The sequence below is a fragment of the Calidris pugnax genome, unplaced genomic scaffold (assembly GCF_001431845.1).
Source record: "Calidris pugnax isolate Ruff unplaced genomic scaffold, ASM143184v1 scaffold70, whole genome shotgun sequence".
NCBI lineage: Eukaryota > Metazoa > Chordata > Aves > Charadriiformes > Scolopacidae > Calidris > Calidris pugnax.
The window spans coordinates 657,234-683,711 of record NW_015090862.1 but is presented as its reverse complement, the minus strand read 5'-3'; the positions used below and the strand labels follow the sequence as shown (position 1 = coordinate 683,711).

General features: G+C 40.0%; 1 protein-coding gene across 8 annotated transcripts in view; it reads right to left on the bottom strand.

The window, feature by feature from the left end:
• PEAK1 (pseudopodium-enriched atypical kinase 1) overlaps positions 1-26,478 on the bottom strand; it is a 131,164-nt gene that overhangs the window by 25,510 nt on the left and 79,176 nt on the right. For 6 of the 8 annotated variants that reach the window (XR_001412328.1, XM_014944399.1, XM_014944400.1 and 3 more), the window contains 3 exons: positions 11,936-15,210; positions 3,347-3,463; positions 1,245-1,441 (listed from right to left, as the gene is read on the bottom strand). Coding sequence is in view for 7 of the 8 variants with exons in the window: in XM_014944399.1 (XP_014799885.1) it covers positions 1,245-1,441; positions 3,347-3,463; positions 11,936-15,105 (3,484 nt within the window). In the remaining variant the exon portion in view is untranslated. Of the gene's footprint in view, positions 1-1,244; positions 1,442-3,346; positions 3,464-11,935; positions 15,211-22,187; positions 22,207-26,478 lie in introns of those variants that run through there. The other 2 variants (XM_014944401.1, XM_014944404.1) reach the window with 2 other exon arrangements.

Genomic DNA, 26,478 nt, shown 5'->3' with positions numbered 1-26,478 from the left:
AATGATACCTTAGCTTGATCCTTTTATATGTCAGCCTGATTAGGAACATGGGCTACCCCTGCTATAAATAGTTTCCATGTATTTTGATGTACCTAGATCTATTGCCTGATTCTATCTGTAACATAGCTATGCCCTAAACACAGAAAATATAGAGAGACATATATGTATATCTCGATTTGAAAAGAATTCATTAGATCTTTGAATAACTCACCATAAAAATATAAATTTTGATTTTCAGTTTTGAAGTTAAAATTTCTTGGTAGGTATTAGTATCACTCTTGGGCAGGGTATTTTTCCTCTTTATGCTTTATAAACAATACCTAATTAATGTTTTATTAGCTGAACACACTGAGAAGTTTGCCTCTAATTCACATTTAAGCAAAAAAAAGGAACAATATCACTAAATGTCTAAGGAATGTATGCAGCTGATGGTTGAACATTTAATCCTTGATCCCTCAAACCTGTGTGGACATGCAAAACCCCCTGGACTTGAGAGTCGCCTCAAAGCAGTCCAATTTTGTTCTTTTGGAAATCTGGCTGTATATATTCCTAAATTCACAGTAGTTCAAAATGCTTTAGGAAAATTAGGCTGATAATGCTGATACTATATATCAAAGAGACTTATTTGTCTTGCTTACTTATCTTCCAGAGATACATACGTGTATCTCTTTAATATCAGTCAGGAATTCAGTGCCAGTCGCACAGATTCCAGGACATTCATATCTTAAACTTTTCTGAAGGAGAAATTAAACTCTCAGACTAGGATAAGAAAGGTTTTAATCAACAAAAGATGACTACAAGTAATCTAACAGTTATTGATGCTCTAAAAGAAAAAGTCCTATCTTTTATTGAAATTTGGAAAAGTATTGAAATCTACTTATCATTGCTAAAAAAATTAGGTAATTTCCTCTGTGTTTTAAATCTCCTTGATAAAAATTCCTCCAAATAGATAAAACAATGTATCTTTTAAAAGTATTTGAGATGTTTAAGGGCAATTAAAAAATAGTTTTAAAATCACAGGAAAGAAAACCTTTAGGTTTGTTGAATCTTCACTTTCTTGGTTGTGTATCTCAGAATAAGACAACATACTTTTATTTTCTATAAATTAATATTAAAAAGTTCGCCTTTAAAATCTAACCTTATGAAAGTGTATTGAGCTGTGCAGAAAACAAGGTTCTTCACAGCCTGGAAAGGCACCCAAAATCTAATCTAATTTAAATTTTCTTCTACAAGAATACACTTACCTAAATTGCTGTACGTAGCACTGCAAGGATTTAAGTCAGGAAGATTTGGAGCTTCCTCCTTTTCTTCCTCCCCTTGTGGGACACGAACAGATGATACCGGTATGACTGAGGCGCTGCCACCATTGTCCTGCTTCACAAACACAGCTCTGGGAACACGAGGGGATAAATCCTCCAGCGTCGTATCATCGGGCACTTGACTGAAACAAACAAAACAAAATCACCTGGAGACCAAAGCTATGAGATCCTACTGGCAAAATACCAGATTGGGCATTAAATATCTTCAGGAAAGGGAATGAACTGGTAAAGAAATAAGCTCTTTTCGCTTTCATTTTTTTAAGAACAACTTCCTACAATATTTATTTTCCGTAATAAGAAGAAACAACATTTGACTGAAATAGTTACATGTTATAGTTCATGCCTTTCATACAAATGGGATAATAAAATGTTTACATGTTTTACAGCTGACTATAATCACTGCACGTAAACATATATATGCAGGCAGGATTCTGCATAAAACATGTAGGACTCATAGGACAGCAGCAAAGCTTAAGGTGCTTTTTACCAATCAGAACAATTTTGCTTTAATCAGAGATAGCAAGGTATAACGAAGGGGCTGTTAAGTATTAATAGATGCATAAAACATTAATGATACGTTTTCAAATATACTGGTTGAATGTTGGGAACTGACACTTTGGGAAACCGAGTAGTAGCTCATCTAAGCCAGTAATCTATTTCCCATATAAAATTATCCAGGATTAAAATCCATCTGCATTAGGCCAATTGCAAAAGGATATGAAGACATTCCTCTGTGGTTGCTCTTAACTATGAAATTTTAATCAAACTGTGATGACTTATAGGACAAAAATGTGAAAATCATGGATTCAGTCGGTTTCCACAGATAGATTTATTGCAGTACGAATTAAAAATTATGCAAGATATTAAAAAAAGTTCATATTTATTCCAAAAACCCAATCCTACTGAAAATGTAGAGCAATTATCAATAATGCACCATGCAAAACACGTCAGAACAAAAATATTTTTGGGTCTTTATGCTCACTCTCTCACAGAAACAAACAGTCATTATAGGCCAGATCTCAGGAGCATATGACCTGTTCACTGGTTCTCATTATTACAGCCTTATCAAATAGAACAGCAAGAATTTTAAGTACTCGTGACTTCCATAAAGGATAGAAGTATTGCACTTCCTTCAAAAGATGATCACCACATCATATATCTGTGCAGCTATTTAATTTTTGTGGTAAAGATTTAAAACTTAATATAACTTCTGATGAACAGAAACAATAACTATGCACTTTTAAATAGGCAAAGCAGCTGAGTTTCTGTAATACAAATCTTTAGAGTGGAAAAAGAGATGATTATCCTCAAAGAGTTAACATAAATTATAGGCATGTGTCTCTCTATGCCAAAGCCAAAATACTGAAAATCACGATCCACAATCTTCTAGCAATCCCAGACTACAGAGATTAAATCATGCCAATACTTTGCATACGACGAGACCCCATGTACGGTGCAGCACATGCTGTTTCTACTCAGAGTCATGAATTTTAACTGCAGGCTGATACAAACAAAACTCATTAGAACTTGTTAGTAGAAGAGAAAAAATGGCATAAGTTCAAAAAGATGTAATCTTTAATCAGCATAAAACGTTTTGTTCTGTTTTAGTACCATGCATAGGAACGGTGTGAAGAACATTCCATGTGCCGTAAATATATCCACATTAAAGAGTTAACCTAATATAATTTCAGAGTAAAGCATACATAAAATTAAAGCAGTAACAAGGCTCTCAAGACGATGAGAAATTAAAGACTTGGAGTTGCTGTAAATCATATACATACCTGCATTCCTCAACAAGAATGTTTTCTTTAAGTAGTTTCTAGTAGCTTTAACAGTTCTGTCATTGCCACAAACCAGGGATTATCAGATCTCAAAAATAATTTTTTAGTATCGATTGGTGAGGTAGAGAACAGACTCATTCTCCAAACCAGACACATGCAAGCTCATCCACTAAACCTAAGCTCAGAAGCATTTTGCCAAAGTAAACCAACAACTAGGAAGGAAGAGAGAAAAAAATACCAACTCACCCACTGTACTCACTCACACAATTCCCCATTAAAGGAAATTCTTTCAGGGCCTTCTTGAGTCTTTTAATCATGTCTTGAAACTCTGGCGAGCCATTGATTCCACAGTGTTCGGATGTGCTACAAGTTGTGCAAGCTGTGAGCAAGAGGGCTGAACTCTGCACGGAGCGATACACCTACTGCACCTTCATGTTTACCTTGGGGGCTGGTCCCGGGCACTTGCCAGAGCGCCCCAGGAAACCAGTTTAGTTACAGCCCTGCCTTCTTAACTCTTCCGCTGCCTTCCCCGCACCAAAAAATAGTTCCCACTCTACTACATCACTCTTTTGGTATGACAACTATGGTCTTAGTCATGTTAATTAGTTAAGGAAAAGCAGGTTCAAATTTCAAGAGGGGCTTTAAGAACTTCGACTGATCTACTGTTAAAAGTGACTATCTCAAATCCCTATTCCAACCAGTTTTATAGTCTCTGAATCTAATACATCTGAAATCACAGCAATTAGATGCCAGGCCGTGAAGTCCGTGGGGAAATGCTTCCCTGCATCTTAACAGTGAAGAGGGAGCGCTCAGGAGAACATACGCAGTGCGGTGACTCAACCAGCAAATTGCCAGCCCCTCATCAGCCCGACAGAACACAGAAGGAACAAAAGGGCAAAACATCCTCGCTCTCTGAGCTCCACCAAGCACATTCCCCCTGGCTTTTGCTTCACGAAATAGTCCAAACAGTTAAAACTACTTGTTTTCAAGAAGAGCAGAGCAGCTGATAAGCAGTTCTCTGAGATTAGAACCATTAAAGCCTGGTTTTGTGGAACTTTGTATCTGCTTGTTGATAGCAAGTGAAACTTAAAGGTATCTCCTTATTTGGGATATTTATAGACATTTTGCCAGGATGGATTCTTTGATGCCTTGCATAAGAGCACGTATTTAGCTTTTACCATAGTGGGTGCAGCCTCCTCTGTCCAACCCTTCTTCTTTTCCCTTTTTTATTTCAAAAACAAACTTCATAGCAAATGAATTACCTTGGAGAACTCTGCTCCTCGGGCACATGAGGCTGGAACTAAACAACTATTCAGTTAATGGAGGGAGCAGCCCTCTGCACCCAGAGAAAACATTTGTTTTCCTAAGAAACTGAGATTATATGCAGCAAAAACAAACTTGCCATAAAAATGACTGTCCTTTGGATAACATGCCACTGAATTCACATATTTGTCATTCACATGTGTACAAGCTCAATGTTATTTTAAAAGTGGTTTTGTTTTTTTCCTGCATGGAGAAATGCCCCTAACTCTTCCCCTCAAGCTCTCCTCCTTCCCAGTTTTTGGAAGACAGCCAAAGGATGATGTGGTCTAACTTGTCTCAGGCTTTTGGGAATAGTGAAAATCCAGAAAGCAGCCTTCATAGTGTGTTAATTTGTTTAAGGACAGTGGAATCACAGCTATCATGTGACCTGTATTTTCCTCTATTCAGAGCATGCCTTCTCAATTAGAGTGATTAATACAGCACTGATAGGAGAGACATAAAGTGGAATACTTATAAGAAGTGATTCTGAGAGTGCATTTCTGAATTAGGGTCAGATCTAGAGGTCAAGCAGAGGGAGTTCAGTTCTGTGTGAGGCAGCACATAAATCCAAGTAGCAGAAATTAGTGACAGAAACCCAGAGAAAAGCTGATGTGGCCTTAGACCCAGCCGAGACTGATCTCCTCCCTGAGTGGACATCAGCAAAGCAGTAATCAATGGCACTCGTACAGTCTGAGATGAGAGAGCTGGCCAAGGAAGATGACTTAGTTTTACACAAAAAAATCTCAGTAATTTGTAGATATATTTAGTTTCAAAGACATCCCTTTGAGAACTCCTCAGGCCCTACACTTTTAAGCTAATAAATCTAATATAAAGCCTAAATTGACTGAATAATGCTTGAGGAAAAATGCAGAGAGGTTAATGGCCCGAGGGCGGTCAAAGGCCACCTTCCACAGGAACTTCTCAGAACACAGACCACTTTATTTCTGGAAGACACTGAGCAAAGCTGATGAGTGCCCAGGTTTCAATCAGCACATGATGGGTACAGAGCACCCATTCCAGTGACTCACACACTTCAGTTCCTCGTCACCACCATTACCCAGAAATAGTCACATAAGAGGAAAGTGAAAGAAACTTCTCAAATGACAATCTGAAATAACTAAACCATAAAGATTATTCCTAATTCTTATTATTTAGAAGTTGGCTTAGTCCTGAAGCATGAGAATTTTTATTCTCTTTTTTTTTTTAAAAAAAAATCTTGTCTAATGCGATGTTTGCAAGGATAAAGGGAATATATTTGATAATCCAGTAAAGGCATCCTGCTAAGCTCTTTAGTGTCAGTGAAACTTAATGGCAATGAGTTCCACAGATTAACTGTGCATTATAAAAAAAGACATTTTTCTTTATCCATTTTAAGTTCTCAGTCTTTCCATTTCACAGACTGTATTAGAGGAGTTAAGAACAATAATACATGATTTATCGTTTCTTACTATAAATTTATAAAATAATAAATGGTAAAATCCCTTCTACTTGGTTCTTTAATCCTCAGTGTTTATAAATTTTCACATAAACATTACCAAACTTCTTGCTTAACAAATTTCCAATTCTGTTAGCATAGAGATGTTCTAGAGAAAAATCTCACAAAAATTTTTCATTGAGGAAACAGGGTAAGATAGATCGATAATCCTTTTAAAACACTGTTGAGTAAGGTAAATAAACCTTCCTGATCTCTAGAATAAAGCAAGTCAACATAGACTTGAGGAGAAGGGCGAGTTGATAGTTCCACCTCAACTTTCAGGAGAGAATGTCTCCCATTTCACTAGACTTGCTCAAGCAAGAATTTTCTTTTCACTTATAACCTCCTTGGATTCTCCTCACCAATTTATGCAAACTGCACTTCAAAGATTTGGGATGCAGGTGAGAACCTTACCTTAAGACTTATACAAGAGGTCCTCTAAACTGGGAAGAACTTTGTTTTTCACAGAGCCCTACTGTGATTTATAAGATTTTGTTCTCGAGTAGTTTCTCAAGCAGCTGTGGAATCCGCAGGACTGGATCAATGACAATGAGAAAGTGGAATGTGGCAGTGGTGGTTATTCCTGCCTCTCTCTGGATGTGATCCTGATCTTAATATATGACTACATTTTTGAAAAACAATGATTGCAGTTGTTTTTACCAAGTCATCTGTTACAACATTCACATTCCCCTAGACACACAGAACACTCAGTAATTTCATGGCTCCTGTCCCACTGAACCAAGAGTACATGTAAGCTACTACATGTAAGCTCCATTCCTTCCACTGGTCAGGTTCTCAAGGTCCAGGCCACAGCTGATGTGCACTGGGGCACACCCCTAGCCCCTGTCACCTGCATTTTTTTTTTCTTAAATAACAGTTAGTGGCATAATTAATTAAAAACCCACTGAAGAGATAACCCATTTGGGGCCTTTTAAGTCTTGGTGCTCTAAATCACCTCACTAGAATTGTCTTTCTCCATTGCCTGTACATGGAATTTTGATGCCTAACTCAGATTCCTGAATCCCATTTCGCTTTACTGTAATTTAAAGTGAACAGCATGAACGGTCACCAGCAACCTGGAGGCATTCAGCACAACAAAAAGCATTTGAGGATCACCTGTACTACTGAGATACTTCCATAGCAGGCAGGAACCACGTAAGGTTTTGGCCAATTTTCTAGAAGATTCTCATCTGTCACTGACATTACTGTTAATTTCCAGAGCAGCAATCTGGCTGGAAGTCACTCAAGGTGAACTGTTTGTGCTAGGAGTGTGGCATTGGGGTAAGATTTGAAGGATAACAAGACATTTCCAAAAGCTTTGATATCTATGTCCTCTGATAAGTATAGAGTCCATGAAAGAGCCCAGTGAAATGCCCAGGGGCTATTTTAACAAAAAATAGCCTTAAAAGAATGCAAATCGATGATGTAATGTGTAACTGCAATGGAGAAGCATGCTTTTTAAGAAAAATGTTCAAAACAAGTCTTTAAAATATGTATAAGCATTTCACTCCTTTTGGAAGCAAGGTATAACAACAGGGCAGCGATCTTCCGTAGCGCTGGAACAACAGAACTCCTAGCTATCGATTACGAGCTCAAATCCTTTCGACAAAGTTAACATCATTTTAGGAATTAGATTGGTAATCCCCACTTTAGCTATGAAGAAACGCTTTTTTATCTAAACCAGAACGGAATGAGTACACAGACCTCCCTGCTTGATGGAAGTATTTCAGTAAACATACGGCTTTATCTTCAGTTCATCCCAGTCTGGCCCAAAGACCCTATAAAGGAAAAGTTATGGCTGACTTGTAGCTGTGGAAGGAGACTCTTCAGTTTAATATATAACTGAAATGGAAATGGCTGTGCACAAATCAGTTGTTAATATATAACTGAAATGGAAATGGCTGTGCCAACTGTTCAATCAGTTGAGCCTTGATTTACAAAGGCACTGCCATCTAAAACAGTGCTGAATGAGGATTTAGTTCAGCTCTGATGTGCTTTATGAAGACAGGAAAGAAGAATCAGAAGGCTATGCTGCAGTCTTCTTTTAGGAAATGTCTCAATCTAAAGAGCTGCCACTGGGTATAAGCAGTGATCTCTCAATGAAGTAGAGAAACCTTTATGTTGTGACATTCCAGCAGCAGCAGGCTGATCCACTAGGTAACAAAGCCTGTGAAGGATCTTTTTTTTAAAATTCTGGGTGGATTCCACACTGTGCTGGACCACCTTCATCAAGCACAGTGACTTAGGCCAGAAATACCACGTTATCTTTTTAGAGGTCAATTTTAGGTTTTGCCCAAGAACAACTGCTGCATCATGAACTACAGGTGTTCTAAGAACATTATTCCAATTAATGATAAAGCTGATGTGATTGCTGATTTTTAGCAGAAATTAATCTATCTAGAAATTTTTGGTAAATATAATACATTAGTATTTGCTAACTCCTTTGGAACCCCCATATGTGTCCTGGCATCAAATAGAAAGAAACAATCATATGGATAACACAAACCCAAGTTCTTTTGTATAACAGAGAGTTTTCAGCTTTCCAGAGAACTGAGTATTTTGCAAGTGCTGTTCAAAGGGAAAAACTGACCTTTCTAGTGATAACTTTAAATATCTTCAGCCCTCGTTTTGTGGTTACATTATCAATCTTTTGCAGCTCTGTAATCCATTGCAAAGTAAGGAAATATTGTATCTTCATTTAATTTGCTTTCAAGACCCCCCAGTAATCTGACATTTTTAAAGCTTATCTTACTTTCCAGGTCATCAGTTTGTTTTTTCAGTGAGCTTACTGTTGTTGGCATTCTGAGTTAGAAAAAGTGTCGTGTTCATTGATTGCTATCTTCATGCCTTCTGTTTTCCTCTAGGCCTCTGCAAGCTTAACCAAAGATTTTAAACACCTTTTCCATGCACATATGTTAGCCTGAATTAACACTAACCTCTTCCTAATACCTGAAGTATACATAAAACAAGTATAGCATCTCGTCTGTTATGTCTCCTGCTTGTGCAAAACTGGAAGTTGCCAATCATGATTCTCACCTACTGGGATATTAAAAACAAAAGGCAAAACCCTTCAACAAAAAGAAAAAAACACCTTCATTTTTTGATACTATAAGGTTTCACTTCGTCTCTTTAACAGTATTAAAAATTAAGTAAAAACCCAAATAACTTAAGATATCAAATTGCATCAAGATTACTGAATAGAATAACCGAAGGATTAAGGTATCCAGTGTTCCTACAACGTATTTCTCAGCACCTCTGTGTATTTTCTTTGAAATTTGTAGAAACCATAAACCAATATTGTTAGAAAGAAGAAATTCCACTTCTAAAAGAAATTCCACTTATAACATTTGGAAAATTCCAATTTTCACCAGGGAAAATTGTGTGATACGGTTTAAGCCAACATCATCATCACTCGCAGAAAAATAAAGAGTAGACATACTTTTTGGAATAAGTGAACGAGACAGGACAGAATGACCAACTGCCTTCAACACTAAGGGCAGAAGGTATTGCAGTAATAGTGCAGAAATATAGAACACTGTAACAGCACCATCTCTAGGGTAGTGTAAGAACACGTGCTGCCTGTGCCTGCAGCCATTAGCCTGTCACTGCCCTTTCACCTCTGAGATAAGCAGCTGCTCCTTCCTGACTTAGCCCCGTCACACCACCAAATTGATCTGGCTGAAAAGTAACTGCAAAAGTTATTTTTCACTTGGATCCCTTCCCCAGGCTGGTTCCACCACAGGTGACCACAGCAACTGTCTGGCAAGCACAAGAGTGGGGCACTGAGGAGGTGGGAGGGAGTGAATCTCCCGATGGCAACGTGTTTGGTAACGTTGCTAAAAACAGTTGTGGTAAAACCTCCTTTTCTCTAAGTTCCCCTGGAAATAATAATAAAAAAGGGTTCCTCTAAAGGGGGGTTGAGAGCTTTAACTTGCTCTCTAAAGCTGCCTACTTCGCCCCATTTAATTTAGGGTAAGTCTGGAGATTCTAGACTCTGTGTCAAGGGTTACTCTAGCCCTGTCCTCAGCCGTAATATGCACGATAAATACAGGGCCACCCCCGTTTGTCATCACCCACGTCCCTGTGTTATTGTAATACTGCACATCTTGCAGAGATGCTGAACGCTACAGCTCCTACTGACCTTAATACTTTGTGAAAGTGCTTAACGTTTCTGAAACTCACACCCTCAATTTGTACTGGGATTTTTTTTTTAAACCCTATTTTTAAATTTTCATGTACTTTTTTCTTTTTAAAAAAAAAAATAAAAATCTTGACCCTGTTTTTAAATTTTCATGTACTTTTTTCTTTTTTAAAAATAAAATTCTTGACCCTGAGATAGATTGCCATTCACCAAGTCTGCAGAAACACTAAGGTTTTGGAAACCATCCTATCTTGTATTTGGAACAATTACTTAAAAAGTAACTCTAGGATTGCCATTCACCAAGTCTGCAGAAACACTTGGAAACCATCCTATCTTGTATTTGGAGCAACTACTTAAAAAGTAACTCTACAGAAATCAGCTTCACATCATACTGTGATAAACCCTATCATCACCTTAGGTGACGAAACCCAAAGCTGTCCACATCTGACAAAAGGCAAACTGTCTGAAAAGTAGTCCTGATCTTCACGAGAATGCTGTATTTGTGATCCCAAGATGTGATTTAAAAGTGATTTAATTACACTTGGTGCAAATGGTCACTCTTGGTTAGTTTAAGACATAGTTATTTTACTTTAAGACAAGCAGCAGTCAGTTTATGGTAAACTCAAAACTCTGCTTGCACAGATTTCTATTAAAGTCAACTTTAAAACCATTTTAACTATAAATTACTGCAACTGTCTTGTACAGACAATGGAGAAAGAAAACGAAAGAACACTGCCATGATACATTTTCTGAGGTTCACACACAGCTCAGACTTTACAGAATTTTTAATTTCCTACCACTAATTTATTGTTATAATGAATTAAATAATGCAAGTTTGAAGATATTTTGGATTTGCTTTGTATAATAACATCGGAATTGGTTTGTATATTATCATTGGAAGACATATTTGAATACAGCCACAGCTGCAGTCTGTACTTGGTGAAGTGCCCACGTGACTGAGCGCAACAAATGTCTCCAGCCCTCTTTGGTTATTCAGTGTCACGAGCGGTAGGAGCTCAGGGCTATGTTGAAAACAAAGCGTATCTGGAAATAAACACGGTTCTTTGTGGTCAGAGACAAGCAAGAAAGCACGTGTACCCTCGATAAGGGAACAAACAGACCTTTAAACCAACAGACAGGCTTAAAATGTTCAACTACAGGAACTTACAGGAGTAGAATAAATATCTGCTGGCCAAATACTTTCACAGAAACTAAAATAATGAATCATTTTAGTAAATTCTAAAAAAAATTTTTTTAAAAAATATTAAATTACTGAACAAAATTGTCAGGCAGAAATGAAGTGACCAGCTCTGCTGAGTCCAATAATGTTAGGGGACAAAGTATATTCATTACTACAGGCCTTGAGAAATAGAGACAGATTATTTTATAGATAATCTCATTCTATTATTACTTTTTTACATGGTTTGTTTTGGCAGTGATGCAGTGATGTTGGAGAGTAGCATCAAGTTAATTAGCATCTCTTGTATTCTTGGGTATATGAGACAAAGTTAGCACATCACCTTTTGTGAGTCACAGATCTTTTAATTTCTACTATACTTTTCAAAAGTTGCCTTCTCTTTCTGCGGAGAGATGTGTTTCCTGTAACACATCAACACTTTTTTGAACTAGAAGTTCAGGAAAATGTATCTGATACAGTGTAACATGGCTAGTGTGACCTAGTAGTGAACCTCCAATACAAACTCAAATTTCAGGTACTGTTTCCAGTAATTTTTAAAAATCTTTTAGGATATCCAGTGTAATGCAAAGATGTTAAAAATATGCTTTAAGTGACCTAAAATAAATATACCTTGAAAAATTACACTTAATGCAATAAAACCCCTTAATTTCTCCCCTTCTCAGCAGTTTATACAGGACAGTTCATAACTGAGTAAGTGACTAAAAAAGAGGAGCAGGTTACCTGGGGATTTTCCTGGGAATCTGAGGTGGTGATGAATGGCTCGCTATTTTCTGTTCAGAGCTCTCCGGAGACTTTTCCTGCGTTTCTTCCTTGTCTTTTGCCAGCACATCAGCAATAGCAGACTCCACTCCACCCTTGTGGTGATGGTCAGCCTTTGGGTCGGGTTGGGCCGGGTCACATCTATACATGAAGACAATCGATGGCTTCTCGCTGGAGTCTGACTTTGCCTCACTGAACCAGTGGTGGCGTTGGACTGGCGGAGGGGGGAGCATATGGATAACAGTTCCATCAAGACCCACCAATTTTCCTTTCTCTCTTTCTTTCTCTTTGTCTTCCTCATCGTCAGTTTTTCTGCGGCGGAAGAAGCTCTTAAAGGATATCCAGCGCTTGGGTTTCGCATCAGCAGCTCGGCGACCTTCCGAGTGAAGGATGGACTCGGCCTCCGTCGACCTGGTAGGACTGTTTGGCTTGGTCCAATTGCTGAAATGTCTTTGCAACAAGTTGCTCGCGTGATAGGGTGAAGAGGTGGACCGTGGAGGAGGAAACGGTGGTGCTTGCTCTGTTTTGGGACTTGTGGTACTTGGGATAGCTCTCGCTGGCTTCGGGGAGTGAGTGGCAACTGGCTGTGAAAGGGAGTCCTTTTGCATTTTCATGGCAGCGTTTTCCACCGTCTTGGATGACTCTATTTCAGACTGTGACGTAAACAGAGATTTGGGTCGTACCAGGGTGTTTTTAGTAGCATCTGCATCCGGGGGTAAGGAATACAGTTCTTCTACACTACAAGACTTGGGTCCAGACTGAGGCGTTTCTGGAGGAGACTGCGGAGGCTGGATGGAAGCCACAATCTGTGATAGCACCGTGCTTGCATTCTCTCTGCCGCTGCTGCTGCCAACAGAAGCCTCTGGCGTTACGTCTATTTTTGCTGCAGGCTCTTGTGTTGTCTTTTGAACTCTTGATGGGGAGCTGTGGTCAGAACTGTGACTTCTCTGCGGTGATATCTGACTTTTACTGAGACAGCTATTAAACTCTTGGACCTTTTGAGCCACGGAGCCCAGCCTACATTCAGAGCTATTAGTCACGCCCTTCGCTTGGGGAAGTTCAGCAGGTTTACCTCCTATGGCTTCAGTCATTTTGCTTTCTGTTTCTATTTCTTCATAGGTGTGGCTTATGACACTGGTGGTTTTATCTTTGATGGACAGCTCTCCGCTGGTCCCTAGAAAACTTTTATAGATAGCCAGGTTATCATACGCATTCGGATTGATTACGATAGGAACTTTAATAGCATTTTTGGAACTCTTAGCATAAGTGGGCTCATCATGAATGATAATGGGAAAAGGTGGCATGCCAGCATTATTGTAGCTGTTGAATTTTATCTCTGATAAATTAGGAGACTTAACTGGGATAGTTTTTGAAGAAATGTTTGTAGCTGTAGGTGAAGTAGGAGCTGACTTGTGGCTTGTCTTCCTGGGAGGAACAGAAGGTCCTGAGCTGTTAGCAATTAACTCCACCTTAGGTATCTTCTGTCTTGGACTAGTACTAGAAGTCCACACTTCTTGATATCTGATTGCACTGGATTTTTTCAGATTAGCATTGACTCGCAGAGGTGATGCTGCAGAGGATGTACTAGGTGTGCCTGGAGTTACTGGTGAGCTTGGGTTAGATGATGCATTTTTGGTTTCTGAGGTTTCAGTCTGATTCTCCTTACATTCATTGGTCATGGCAGCTGATACATCTACTATGGTATATGGCTTACAAACCGGTTGTTCCATATTCACCACCCTGTATGGCTTAGCTTGCTCTTCCACAGGCACCAAATTTATAGTTACAGATTGCCCAGTAACATCTGAAGAACTTTTATTCTCTTGCTTATCAGTCTGCACAGCAATTTTGCCATCCTTCTCTTCCAGTCGAAGCGCAAGGACTGCCTTGTGAGTTTCTAGACTTTTCGGAACGTTTCTGGGAGCTTTTGACACATCCTTCACTTGTTGATTATCACAAAGACTTTCATATTCTGGTTCAATCAATTTGAGGTCCTGAGGAGTACCAGGAGATAACCCTCCATTACAGAGCTTCTGAGAAGAACTGCTGGTTGTTCCAGAACGAGACTCTTCTGTCAAAGAAGAATCAGGAGATGTAGAATCAGAAGATACCATGCTCTGCATGCTCTCTTGCCCGTAAAAAATCACAGTCTCTTCCCCATAACCATTTAAAATTTCATCATAACTGTCATCATAATCTACTGCACAGATCCGCTGGAGAGACTTGTTTCTAAGGGGCACAGTGTTCCATTTTTTGTCAACACAGAACTGAACAGGAGACAGGGTGTTAGCTCTAAAATTAGCAAAGCGAGGTTGGCCCCTCATACGAATTTCCATTGCTAGCAACTCTTCATCACTTTCATCCCAGCTCTCGTGCTCTTCTTGCATGCTGCCAAAAAACGTGTCATCCTCACTCTCGTCGCCGCTAGAGAACTCTGGGTAACAGAAACGTCCACCTTCATTGCTTATTACTTCAGTGCTTCCGCTCAGAATAACGTGCTTACTCTGTGAATCCTTCATTCCACCCATCATGCAGCTTGGAGGGATCTTTCTTTCCAACGATCTTTTATAACAATTATTTATTCTTCCCAAGAAGGTTTCTCTTGAGTTCGTTTCATTTCCAGTTAGCTGAGGTGTGGTATCCAAACCCGCAATCTCCTTCAAAACTTCTGTCAGTCCATTATTATTGTTATTTGGTATCTTACCTACACCCTCATTGTTGCCATACGGCCTATGAACTTGGCTATAACCTTCAATTTCATCCTCATTATTATTATTATTGTTCAGTGGTTTTTTGTTCAGGACAGCTTTGTTTCGGTTCCAACCTGCAGGCACTGATTTATTCTCACAGTGATCCTGTGTGCTCATTTCTCCACAAACACCCTGCCCATCCACCACCATCATGGTGGGTTTCACAGCTATCGTGGGCTTCTTGGCCACAGGTGGTCGGAAGTTCCCTGTGTTCCTCCCTCGATGGCTGTTACTTTGGTTTGCATTGGGTTTCAGGTTTCCAGGCGAGAGGGGCTTTTTTTCAGAAACGGGGGGTAACTGATGCAAGCTTTTGGGCTTGAAGCAGTTCTTACATTCACCAGGCTTCCAGACGTGTTCAGTGAAAGTGTTGCAAGCAGACATTTTCCCAGAGCTTTGCGCTGTGCCGTTCAGTGCATGGTAAGAATTTCATCCATATGTTTCCACTCGGTTCACTCAGGATGGCTACTGTTCTGGGCAGTGAGCATTCTGAAACACAAAAGAGAGCGGGAGTAAGAACAGGGGGAAAACCAGGTTGATTGTTATGCTTACATTTTCTACGCTGGGAGCAACTCGGAATAAGCAAGTAGCCTTTTGCTGATGTTGTAGCTCTTTTTACATAAATTTACAGAACTATGTAACTGAAATGCAAAAAAAGTTGCAAATATCATTCTTCTCATACATAAAGAATTAAAACTTTGGCAGCTAGGCCCTGTGTTGCTGAAAGCAGAGAAAGACAGAGAGAAGTGGCAATGACTGAGAATTTAGAATAGTTCTCTCGTCTAGTTCAGGACCACTGACCTTTCATTTTGACCAATAAAACACAAGAGGATATAAAACCAAAGAGCAGTGCACATTGCTTTCAACAGAACTACTTAAACTCTCTTAAATGCAATTGAGATCATTTGTTTTAGCTTCGAATGCGAATGAGCTCAGCTTAAGCAACAAAATATGTTCAAGCAATTCCAAACTCTGCCCTTCTAGCACTTTTTTCATCAAATTATAAGTGGAGAGGCTGGGCTGCAGTCTTGGCAAAGTCAGATAAAAATGCTGGGGAGACCTTTCTAGAAAAGTCACTGTTCTTCTCCTTTAGTTACAATAGCGGCAATAAACCATTCTTATATCCTCAAAACAACACTATGGATTTTTTAGTCCCTGATTTATTTCACTTGTAGCTTTTCTACCAGCTCCCCCAGAAATAACAATTGAAAAAGATTTGAAAATCTCTTCCAAAGAGAATCTCTTTATTTCCTGAAATGATCAGCCTTAAGTCAAAACCAAACACGAATCTGCTGTGCTTTATAGTTACTGGAGTATCCAGGATTTGAGAGTTTAATGAATTAATGCCTGAAGATTTTAAGCTTTCTAAGCCAAATCCACAAGTCTGGTCTCTTCGTCACTGTTGCATAACTCAAATTATTGGAGACGTTTTACTGAGGGTGAAAGAATCTGTGTGTCCACTGCTACTTCTGTAAACACAGGCATTGAAAATCAATAATTTTATATTCTTACAGGCTTCGGGTGAAAATATACTTGCTGTTCACATAGATACACTGAAAGGGTATTAATAAACTCAGTTAAAGCTGCAGCTCTCTATCGAGCCCGTGGTTAGGAACTCAGCAGCAGGACGGCTGTGCTGGAATTCACCACGGGCACAACTGGTTTTCATCAACGTAGCAAACAATAGAAACCATCAGTAAAACTGCCACTTGTCTGAATTTGTCAGTCTCCTCACGTACTGCGCGGTGTTTTGGCACAGGGCTGTCCTACGCTGGAAGACTCCGCTATAGCAGTCCTGTTCCAACACCAGATGGGGCTGAAGTCTAACTCTATTAGACTATCTTCAGACACAGCCGTGCTGTACCAGGGCTATCATATTTCATATGCTGACTAAATATGTTTCCAGACAGAGCCTTTTGCCAAAAAGTCAGTGCCAAAAGCCTTCTCTGTATGACGTCAGAGATAGAAATCTGCCAGATAGAGATTTGCCCGAACTTTCAGCCTTTGCTTTATATATACAGAGTAAAATGCCTCTGTATTTTTTTGTTCTCTGCCAAGATTTGTAGCTTCAACACTTTGCAAGCCCATATATTTTAAGCAGAAAAATTACATTAAGAAGTAATTCTACTAAAATCAGAGTGTGAGAGAGAGAGAGAAGGTGCGTGCGTGCACACATACTACAATTTTATACTCTGGTTAGCTCCTTCTTTTCATGTATTTAACAAATAAAAGGAGTAAAGTTACACTAATGGGAATCTAAACGAAATGTTTTCTTGGAAAATGTATTTCTCCATTACATAAAACCTCTGAGCAAACAATTTAAACAAAAGGATAAGTGCGTATGTGTGTGGTTTTTAAGATTTAACTGGGTGATATTATTTCTCTGAAATTGCATAAACTGCACTTGCTCTAGAATGCTATCACAAAGCAGACAGCTTTACGGCCTGCCAGGCTCAGCATCTGCTGCTCCTAACGCTGGGCTAGGAATGAGAAAGCCCTCTATTGCACACCTTCCTGGGGCTCTGGCTTTATGGTTTACCACTGGCTGTACTCACTCTCATATGCTCAGACACACTGACATCAATCAGTTTTCCTCAAACCCAAATAAAAATACATAAAACGACATTTTTAAGATTCTTTTCTCTTCAGCACCTAATGGAAATGGTTTAATCACGACCACGCTCTCTAACATGATTTTTTCACACAGTCTCTGAAGCAGACAAGCCACTGACTTCTCAGGTTTGTAAATTGGGTTTCCAATGGGCACATGCAGGGTGAGCAGTTCCTGCGCCGCGCTGGGGCAGCTGCAGGCAGGGGCAGAGAGAGGAAATACGCACCTTCAGATGAGAGGAAATGTATCTTAAGAAAACAACCAAAAGAATTCCAATGTTGTCTTATTTTCATACTTTGAAATCAGAAGCACCTCTGTGCTATTACAAACGAAATTCATAGTGACCTTAATATGTCTAAGAAGCATTTGCATTCTAAAAAAAATTAAAATTCAGGCAGTTTCTTAATTTCTGTACAACTAAAAGCAATTTTTTAATGTTTTCCTCTCCCTTTAAAGAAAATACATTTACCGTTTCAACTACAGATTCCCTATTATGAGTGATAATTATATGGGAGTGACTATGAGTGATAAGAGAAATTAAATCTTCTTTCAGTGTTAAAAAATGTAAAATGTTCAAGCTATTGCTATTGCTTCCATTGCTGTTAACAGCAGCTGCATCTTGGCAGGGGGCAGCAGAGTCCATTGAAGGTCCAATGAAAATGCACACAAATACAAGAAGAAAAAAAATCCCCCGATACTGTTCATTTCTAGATTCTTACCCTACTCTACTCAACAAAGGTCAACAGGAGATCCAGGCAGTCACACATCAGGTCTCTAAAGCTGCTCTAGCGGTCAGGTATCTCCTCCTGTAACTTCCCTGCTTCCACGACAGCCCGTGTAACTGCTAAGGAAGGGGAATCTGTCTCTGCAGAGCTCCTGCTCTTCTGAAATGAGTAGTTCTGATGACAGAACTTACTTGAAGATACTGAATCGCCACAAAATCAAGGCAAGAAGAACCTCAGACATTAAATAGAAAACAGCGTTAGGCTTCTAAAGAAAGCACTAACAGTAAATATGTAATATCAACATTGTGCATTTCATCCCTCTATCTCAAAGCCTTTTACCTAAGTTGATAAACAGACCTATTCACAATTTATACACGGAAACACCGCACTGCAGTGACGCTAAGGAACTAAAATTCACCAAGTGAGTCAGTGACAGGAACAAGTACAGACAGACAAGTTCTGCTCCTAATGTGGTGCTGCAGCCAGCAGATCGTGATATTTCATTCACTAAATGGTTGAGTCAGCACAGACAGTTTATCAGCTTTAAAGGCCAAATCAGTCTTTGTGTAAATGAGAATAATGCCCCTCATTTCAGCAGATACACAACTGCACACAGGAGGGCTCAGTCTGGCCCTGTTAAGTTGATATCAAACAAACAGAAAGGCAAAAGTGTATTTCACTCTCCAGGTCAGAGGAAGATGATGACAGATTGAGAGTTGCAGTGCAGAGATGAACAATCAGCAGAGATATCCTCATGTCAGGAAACTGAACCCTGCATAGAAATGCAGAAGTATTTTTATGGCTCTTATTTGTGGACATCATCTTTGTTGAGCACAAAGATAGTAATAAACATGCATTTCAGGCATTTTCCTTTTGTTCTAAGTAATTTCAGGCTGGCGGGTCTCCCTTCGATGCATGCTGGCTGAATCACAATGAAGGCCTTCTCCAGTAATACTTTATACTAACATAATCCAATTAAAAGGAACTTAATTGGTGTGCAACATTCCCTACAATTTCAACATTTTAAAAATGAATAGTCTCAGTAAGTACCAGATGGCGACACGCACTAATTAATCAGGCCTGCTCAATGAATGAGCATATTAAAATGAATGCACCTATTAGACATGTGTTTTCAATGCTGTATGCTGCAAAAAAACTCCCCTTAGATGACTGCCTGCTGTAGTACTGAGCAGTACCCACGAGCGTGCATTTCCTCCTTTGTCACTGTAACACTATCACTCTTTGATCTCCTCTTAGATCACCAGATACTTGGTAGAGATTTCCTTTTGTGCATCCCCCTCCAGGGAAAAGGCATTTCTCTTTAGCATCGCTGGCCGTGAAAATGGGCCTGCAGTTTTTATGCTGCAGCATAAATTGCATTGATCAGCCTTCTTATCTTAATTGCTGCTCAACAGCCCACGAACCTCTCGACACTGACAGGCACGTCCTCAGACTGCAAAAACTCCCCAGTGGGAATGCAGCCCGGGTTTGCTGTGCAGGAGTGCCCCAGCACCACAAAACCACTGTGGCTTTAGGGGCTGGTCTGAACCACTCACAGGAACTGCACAGTCACCCAGCAGCATAAACAACAGTGAGAGTCCAGCAGAGCAAGAGTAAAGTGGTGGTCATTCTTTGCCACGATCTGATTTCTGTTTCTTTTAAACTTTAATATAATTATAAACATTTTTTAAGGGACTTTTGGGAAAAACTGAAATGCTCCACGTTACTTCACACATAAGGCCCTGCTTGGCTGGCAACGGGCTGTAGAAAGGCTCCATCTCCCAGAGAGTGTCCAGACTTACCGACTCGGGGCTACAGATAACTAGGACCAAAACCAAATGTGACATCTTCTAATTAGGATTTTTTGTCCTTCACACCATAAAAAAAAAACAACCAGTCTTCTTAAATTTTGCATCATTTGTCCAACTTCAAAGGAAAGCAAAACCCCAATGAAACGAACTGCACCATCTGTTGGATCCAGGAAACACCACGCAGAGAGAGGAGCTTCACAGGCAGAGCATCCCGGTCCCGGTTTGAAGGCATGTTGAGAAACACACTTGTTAACATTCACTACCTGGAAGCACTGCGCTTTGAATAATCTTGCTGCAGTTATTAATGACATGTAAATCAAGCAAGAGAAAACAAACAAAAAAGAAAAAAAAAAAAAAAGAAAAAAGAAGAAAAGATGCTCTCTCGTACCACAGCAGAGTTGGGAAATAAAAGCTAAAGTGTCAATATTAAAAAATGTGAGTAGCTCGCTCACAGAGCTCGCAGCACTTCACAAAGGTAATGAGTGTTTTATAATATAGATTTTTGTAGAGAGGAACAGTGACTCACAATTTGGTGAAAGATGAAGAAACAGACCATGACTTCTAAGTGTGATGCCCTGTTCAGTCACAGCACTTAATTCCCATGAGGTATGCTGGGAAAAAATGGGAAATTAAATAGTGACAAATGGCATTATGGACCGCCACAATTTTATTCCCAAAGTGGACTAATATTCACCAAATATTGGATCGTTGTTGTAACAGGCCAGAACTGTGACCGTGGCAGATAGCACAGATGGAAATTTCCTTTCTGTTAAAAAAAATGAAAAGTTCTATCTTCTCACAGATAGGATTTTCTCTCTTCCTTCCAGTCAGAACCGAGCGCCCTGGTAACTGTCCAAGGCCGTAAACCCACAGCTCTGCAGGGGATAGCGGGGAGGCAATGACCTAGACTAAGAAGTTGACAACTTAACTTCAGAACCGCTCCTCAGCACCGCTCACAGCGCTACGCAAGGGGTAGGATGGATGGAGAGGACTGAATCACGTCTCCCTGAGGTACAACAGGGAGAACAAAGGAGAAGAACAACCCCTAGCTGCAAACCCGCTGCAAGACAGCGTGAAACAATCAGGAAAACAACTTCAAACTATTTCTGGTTTTAACCTCCCACGCTATATTTTCCCTCGTTTAAGAAGAGTTTAAATTATATAAATATTTCATAAAACTAAGTGAGTGAAGGAAACCCCTGAATGTTTTTTCTACCTAAACCCTTGTAAGAATAAAACATGATAGAAATAACCAATGAACTGGAGCAAAAACCTGCCTAGGGCTAGGCAATCTGTAATGCTTCAGAAGAAAACAGGCATTTCTTTACAATTTACCTAACCCAAGCAGATAATGCCACAGAGCAGGGAAAAGGCAAGAAATATCCCCAGGATCTGCCCAGGTAATCTAATTAGATTCTGTACCGTCACATTGAGAAAACAAAAAACAATAATAAGGACAAGCTCTCATCTCACATTTGGTGTTGAGGCCCAGTAGAGCAGCCAAGGCATGTATTTAAATACAAACTCTTCTGAGTTCCAATAATAAGAAAAGATTCTTAACTGCAGAAAACTTTTAAAATATATATATTTTTTCTTTTTGGAAAAAATAATCATGTCGCATTAATAAAACTTAAATCTAAAATAACCATCCAGACATATGTATGATATCATAACGATCAAAGAATCATGGAATGGTTAGAGTTGGAAGGGACCTTAAAGACCATTGAGTTCCAACCCCCTGCCCTGGGCAGGGACACCTCCCACCAGACCAGGTTGCTCCAAGCCCCATCCAGCCTGGCCTTGAACCCCTCCAGGGATGGGGCAGCCACAGCTTCTCTGGGCAACCTGGGCCAGGCTCTCACCACCCTCACAGCAAAGAATTTCATCCTAATATCTCATCTAAATCTCCCCTCTTTAAATTAAAACCATTACCCCTCATCCTATCGCTACACTCCCTGATAAAGAGTCCCTCCCCATCACTCCTGTAGCCCCTTCAGATATTGGAAGGCTGCTCTAAGGTCTCCCTGGAGCCTTCTCTTCTCCAGGCTGAACACCCCCAGCTCTTTCAGCCTGTCCTACCAGAAGAGGGGCTCCAGCCCTCTGATCATCTTCATGGCCCTTTGCTGGACCCACTCCAAAGGTCCATGTCCTTCCTGTGCTGAGCTGGACGCGGTACTGCATGATAATTCAGACAATGCTGCACAGTATATTCTTTAGGGATACTTTTTACTTGCACAGAAAATTACTTTTCATTTTTTACTTATTTAAAAGGAAAACACAATAAGATAACCCAGACTTATAAATAGCTTGTTTACCCACCTTCCTTCCTAAAAAGGGCTGTGTACAACATTCCAAGACCTAAGCAGCAAATTAAGGGCAAGTGCATCAGCTGACAGGAACAAGCATGATAATGATAATTAAAAAAAAACCAAAAAACTCCTCAATTTCAGTGCACTTAAGTTTGTCCCAAGTCTGTTTTGCAAAATTACAAAAATTAAGCCCTTCACAGCATATTAAAAGTGCACCAGTACGACTGTACCTTGACCAATCTAATTATCTTCAACTTACCTTTCCTGGGCTCCCTTGAAATCCTGCCCTTTGATCTTTTTTGCCTGTTACTTAAGCACATGAAAACATCTAGAAGAATAACCTTTACTAAACCTCTCCAGAATGTATTCACAATAAACAACAATGAAATACCTGAAAAACATTACACTGCTCCTACAGTTACAAAACCCAGTAATGGCTGTGGTTATCCTTCTGCTGAGCACAGCTTGAGAGCGAAAACACCGTATATCATCACTGTATTATTGAATCCATCAATTCCCCAACTTCAATTTACTTAAGACTCTCTCCCTTGGACTGCTGCAACCTCTGGCTCCAAAGAGCTTTACCCTGAACCCCTGATGCAGCCATACCCGCTGTTGCCAAAACTATATCAATTTCAGGTTTGCAAAGTAACTTGTGGATAGAAAATACAAAATAACATTAGAAAGGATGTGAAGGAACTTGGTAACAAGTAGCCAAAGAAACCCCAGTAGCAACAGGAGAAGAAAACTTCTGAGAGAGTTAGTGGACTGCAGGCAGTGTGGGAGGTCAGCTCTAACGCAGAAGATAACACCCACTGCAGAGAAGCCAGATGATCACTCTCCATCAGGCTCGACCCCCTCCCCAAGATCCTTATGAGTTATTAAATAAGGACTTCAGAGAGTTAAGTTTAAAAATAAACCACTATGAGCCATTTGACTATCAGCCAAATGAGATATTAGAAATAACTGATAAATTAAGAGCAACAGCACAGCAGGGCTGGACAGTGTAAAGCCAAGGACTGTGGCCAACAACTTGAGAACCAGGTGGCCGAGTGCACATAAAATTATGTGGCCCCTTCTCAGGGGAGCCAGAACAGCGAGGAGCTAAGCACACTGTGAATGGGATAGGTTTTTATCATCATGGAAACAGGCAAAAGAGAAACGGCACAATTTTATTTGAAGTTTTTAAGAAGTTCTGACAAATGACTAACTGCAGGACATGCAAATAGTGCAACAGAATACGCAAGGCAACCAGCTGATTGCACGCTTTCCGTGGAAGAAAATCAATGACATGATTTACTGAATATTCTGTTCGGTTCTATTTACGACATCGCAGGAAGAAATGCAGCATAAAACAACCACAAAAATATTTTAAGGGATGAAAAGCTTTCCATATTAAGCGAAACAAAAAGATTAGGACAGTTTAGTTCAGAATTGAGACAAATAAAATGATATTATATTAAATGATCCATCACATAAAGAAGATAGACTGGGTGTTCCCATTCAGTGTCTGTCTCAAAAAAAAAAAAAAAAAAAGAGAGAGCAACAAACCCAATGCAGCATTATTTAAATCAGTAAAAAGAAAATTAGTCCATATAAAATGCTTCCTGCAACAAGCTGACTGAGGTCAGGAGGTCAGCCGGATTTGGAAGACCGTTAGACATGTATACACTGGAGGAGACACTGGGAGTTGTATTAGGTAGAGTAAATCCAAAGCTTCCAATTTCAGTGCTTTTGGTTAGGATTTCGCCTTTATAAGCCTTCCTTTGGCAATGCCTTTCTCAGAATTCATCTTTTTGATAACCACATGATTCAGTTCTTTCCTTGTTATGAGATCTTACTCATTACTTTCAGTGGTTCTAGTTTAATACAGCAAAATAACTAGATGGTGAAATAACACCAACATCCCATTATCTCCTTTTCTCTTCTCCCACACTTTGTTTTGTCACTCATGTGCCAGGCTTATATCTCAGCCCCGCAAACATTCTTTGTGTTCATTTCTAATTTTTATGATTATGCAATCACGTTTGATATTGAGCAACTGGGACCTCAGGCTATAAACTGCTTGGGCCAAGTGACTGTTCCACTGGCACGTCTTGCAACCATCCACACAAACCCGTAGGAACGCATGAGGTGGTGGTAACGGCAAAGGTAAGGAAGCCAGATGGAAGTCTTAGAAAAGATCAGTAATGGTTGAATGTTGTCATGCGGCAAGACAGAAAAATCAGGATAAGATGACAAAGGAATCATATAAAAGTGATTTTTCTCTACAACTAACCTAAAAAATTTAGCTTTTGAAGTGACATGTTACTAGCTTATTGTGGAAAATATAGAATCATAGAATTATCTGGGTTGGAAGGGACCTTTAAGATCATCTAGCCCAACCATCAACTTAACTCTGATAAAAACCATCACTAAACCATGTCTCTGAGCCCTATGTCCACCTGGCTTTACCTCCAGGGATGGAGGTGATTCCACCACTTCCCTGGGCAGCCCATTCCCAAGCTTAATAACCCTTTCAGTGTAAAAATTGTTCCTAATATCCAACCTGAACCTCCCCTGGGGCAACTTAAGGCCGTTTCCTCTTGTCCCATCGCCTGTTCCTTGGGAGAAGAGACCGACCCCCCCTGGCTACACCCTCCTTTCAGGGAGTTGGAGAGAGCGAGAAGGTCTCCCCTCAGCCTCCTTTTCATATCAATAAAAATAAGTCACCTACTGCTATCGCATTCACTACTTGGTGGAGCAAGTGCCTGGCCAGGATTTAAATCTTTGTAAAAACCCCTTCAGTTTCCCGTTCCACAGCAACCACCCCTCCCTCCGTCTCGCACTTGGTGCCGTCATTTTGCCTTGTTCCTTGCATCTACGATCAAAGGCAGACATTCTAATTTGAGGATCTCTTTGATAATCTTGAGAAACTAGCTACAGGTAATTTTTTGGCCGTCAAAACTAGTTCCAGCAGCTTATTCTCACTCAAACTACTCTTCTAATTAGTATGTCATTTATTCATCCCAATAAGCTACTTTACCAGGCATGATAAATGCAAGAAATTTTAATCTGCGGTCATCAGCCACAGCAATGAAATAAGTGATGAGCTCTAAGGCAGAGTGTTAAAGATATTATTGTTTACTAGTGTTGAAGTTAAAAAGAAAACAAGAATGCTACTTTACAACGGGTATTTATAGGTGCCCCCTATGCTTTGCCAGCAATCCATCCCCAGAGAACGGGAAGCCACCACTGATGAGAACGCTATTAGGGAGAAAAAGCACCATCAGAGGTGAAGTCTTACTCAGGAGAGGAATTAGCAGATACTGAAATTGCAGGCTTTCAGCGTTTGTAAGAAACAAAAATGTATTTTTTTACTTATTCAAATCATCGAGTCCAACCATCCACCTTAACACTAACAAAACCATCACTAAACCACGTCGCTAAAGCCCCACGTCTACCCACCTTTTGAATACCTCCAGGGATGGTCAAGTCTTCATGCTCTTTAGCCCGATTATCAAGTCAGCAATATCACAGCCACTGCAAAATCTTCCCAGTCCACAACACACCAGTGTTCTGGCACATTGGGAAGGACTCTGTGATGCAGCTGTATCCCTCCATGGTGACAGAAAAGGACTAACAGCACTACACAGGGCATCTAACAGTCAGTATCATCTTTTTAGGCTACCAAATAAACATGATATAGGGCAGGGAAACAAACAAACAAACTAGGAATTTAAGTCTACAAAATCTGATTCTGTACTTAAAAATAATCTCTACATGGAGGAGGTATGCAGTGAAGGCATCATTAAATATAATCAAGGACAGAATCAGAAAGGAACTGTCATAGAAATTCTGTATTAGTTTTTATCTTTACATCCAATGACTGCTTTTTTTGCAGCCAGGAAATTTGTTCTGTTTACTTCATTAAGAAATAGCCTTTATTTTCAAATCTAGATGTTTAAACCTATCAGGTATGTAAACCACTACAATTTTTGCTCCAACACTGTAAGACAAGGAAAGGAAAAGAAGGACTCTGTTGCTGCATTGAGAAGGCTGCCTTCAGGCAGGCCAAACCTCCCCGAAGAGCCAGGCTGCTCCGTGGGCAGCAGGAGCATCCAGCTGCATCCGGCCACTTAAAAACCAGAGGCGGCTCCTCACAGAGAGCACGAGCACCCAGAGTCCAGCCCGGGGCACCCCAGCATCGCTCCCCTCCTCTCAGCCCAGGGTCCCCACGAAGCTCTGCCTTCCCCCTCCGAAGAGCCATGCTGTCAGAGCGCTCAGATACTAATTAAGAGGCTGCTGATCATACTTGAAAA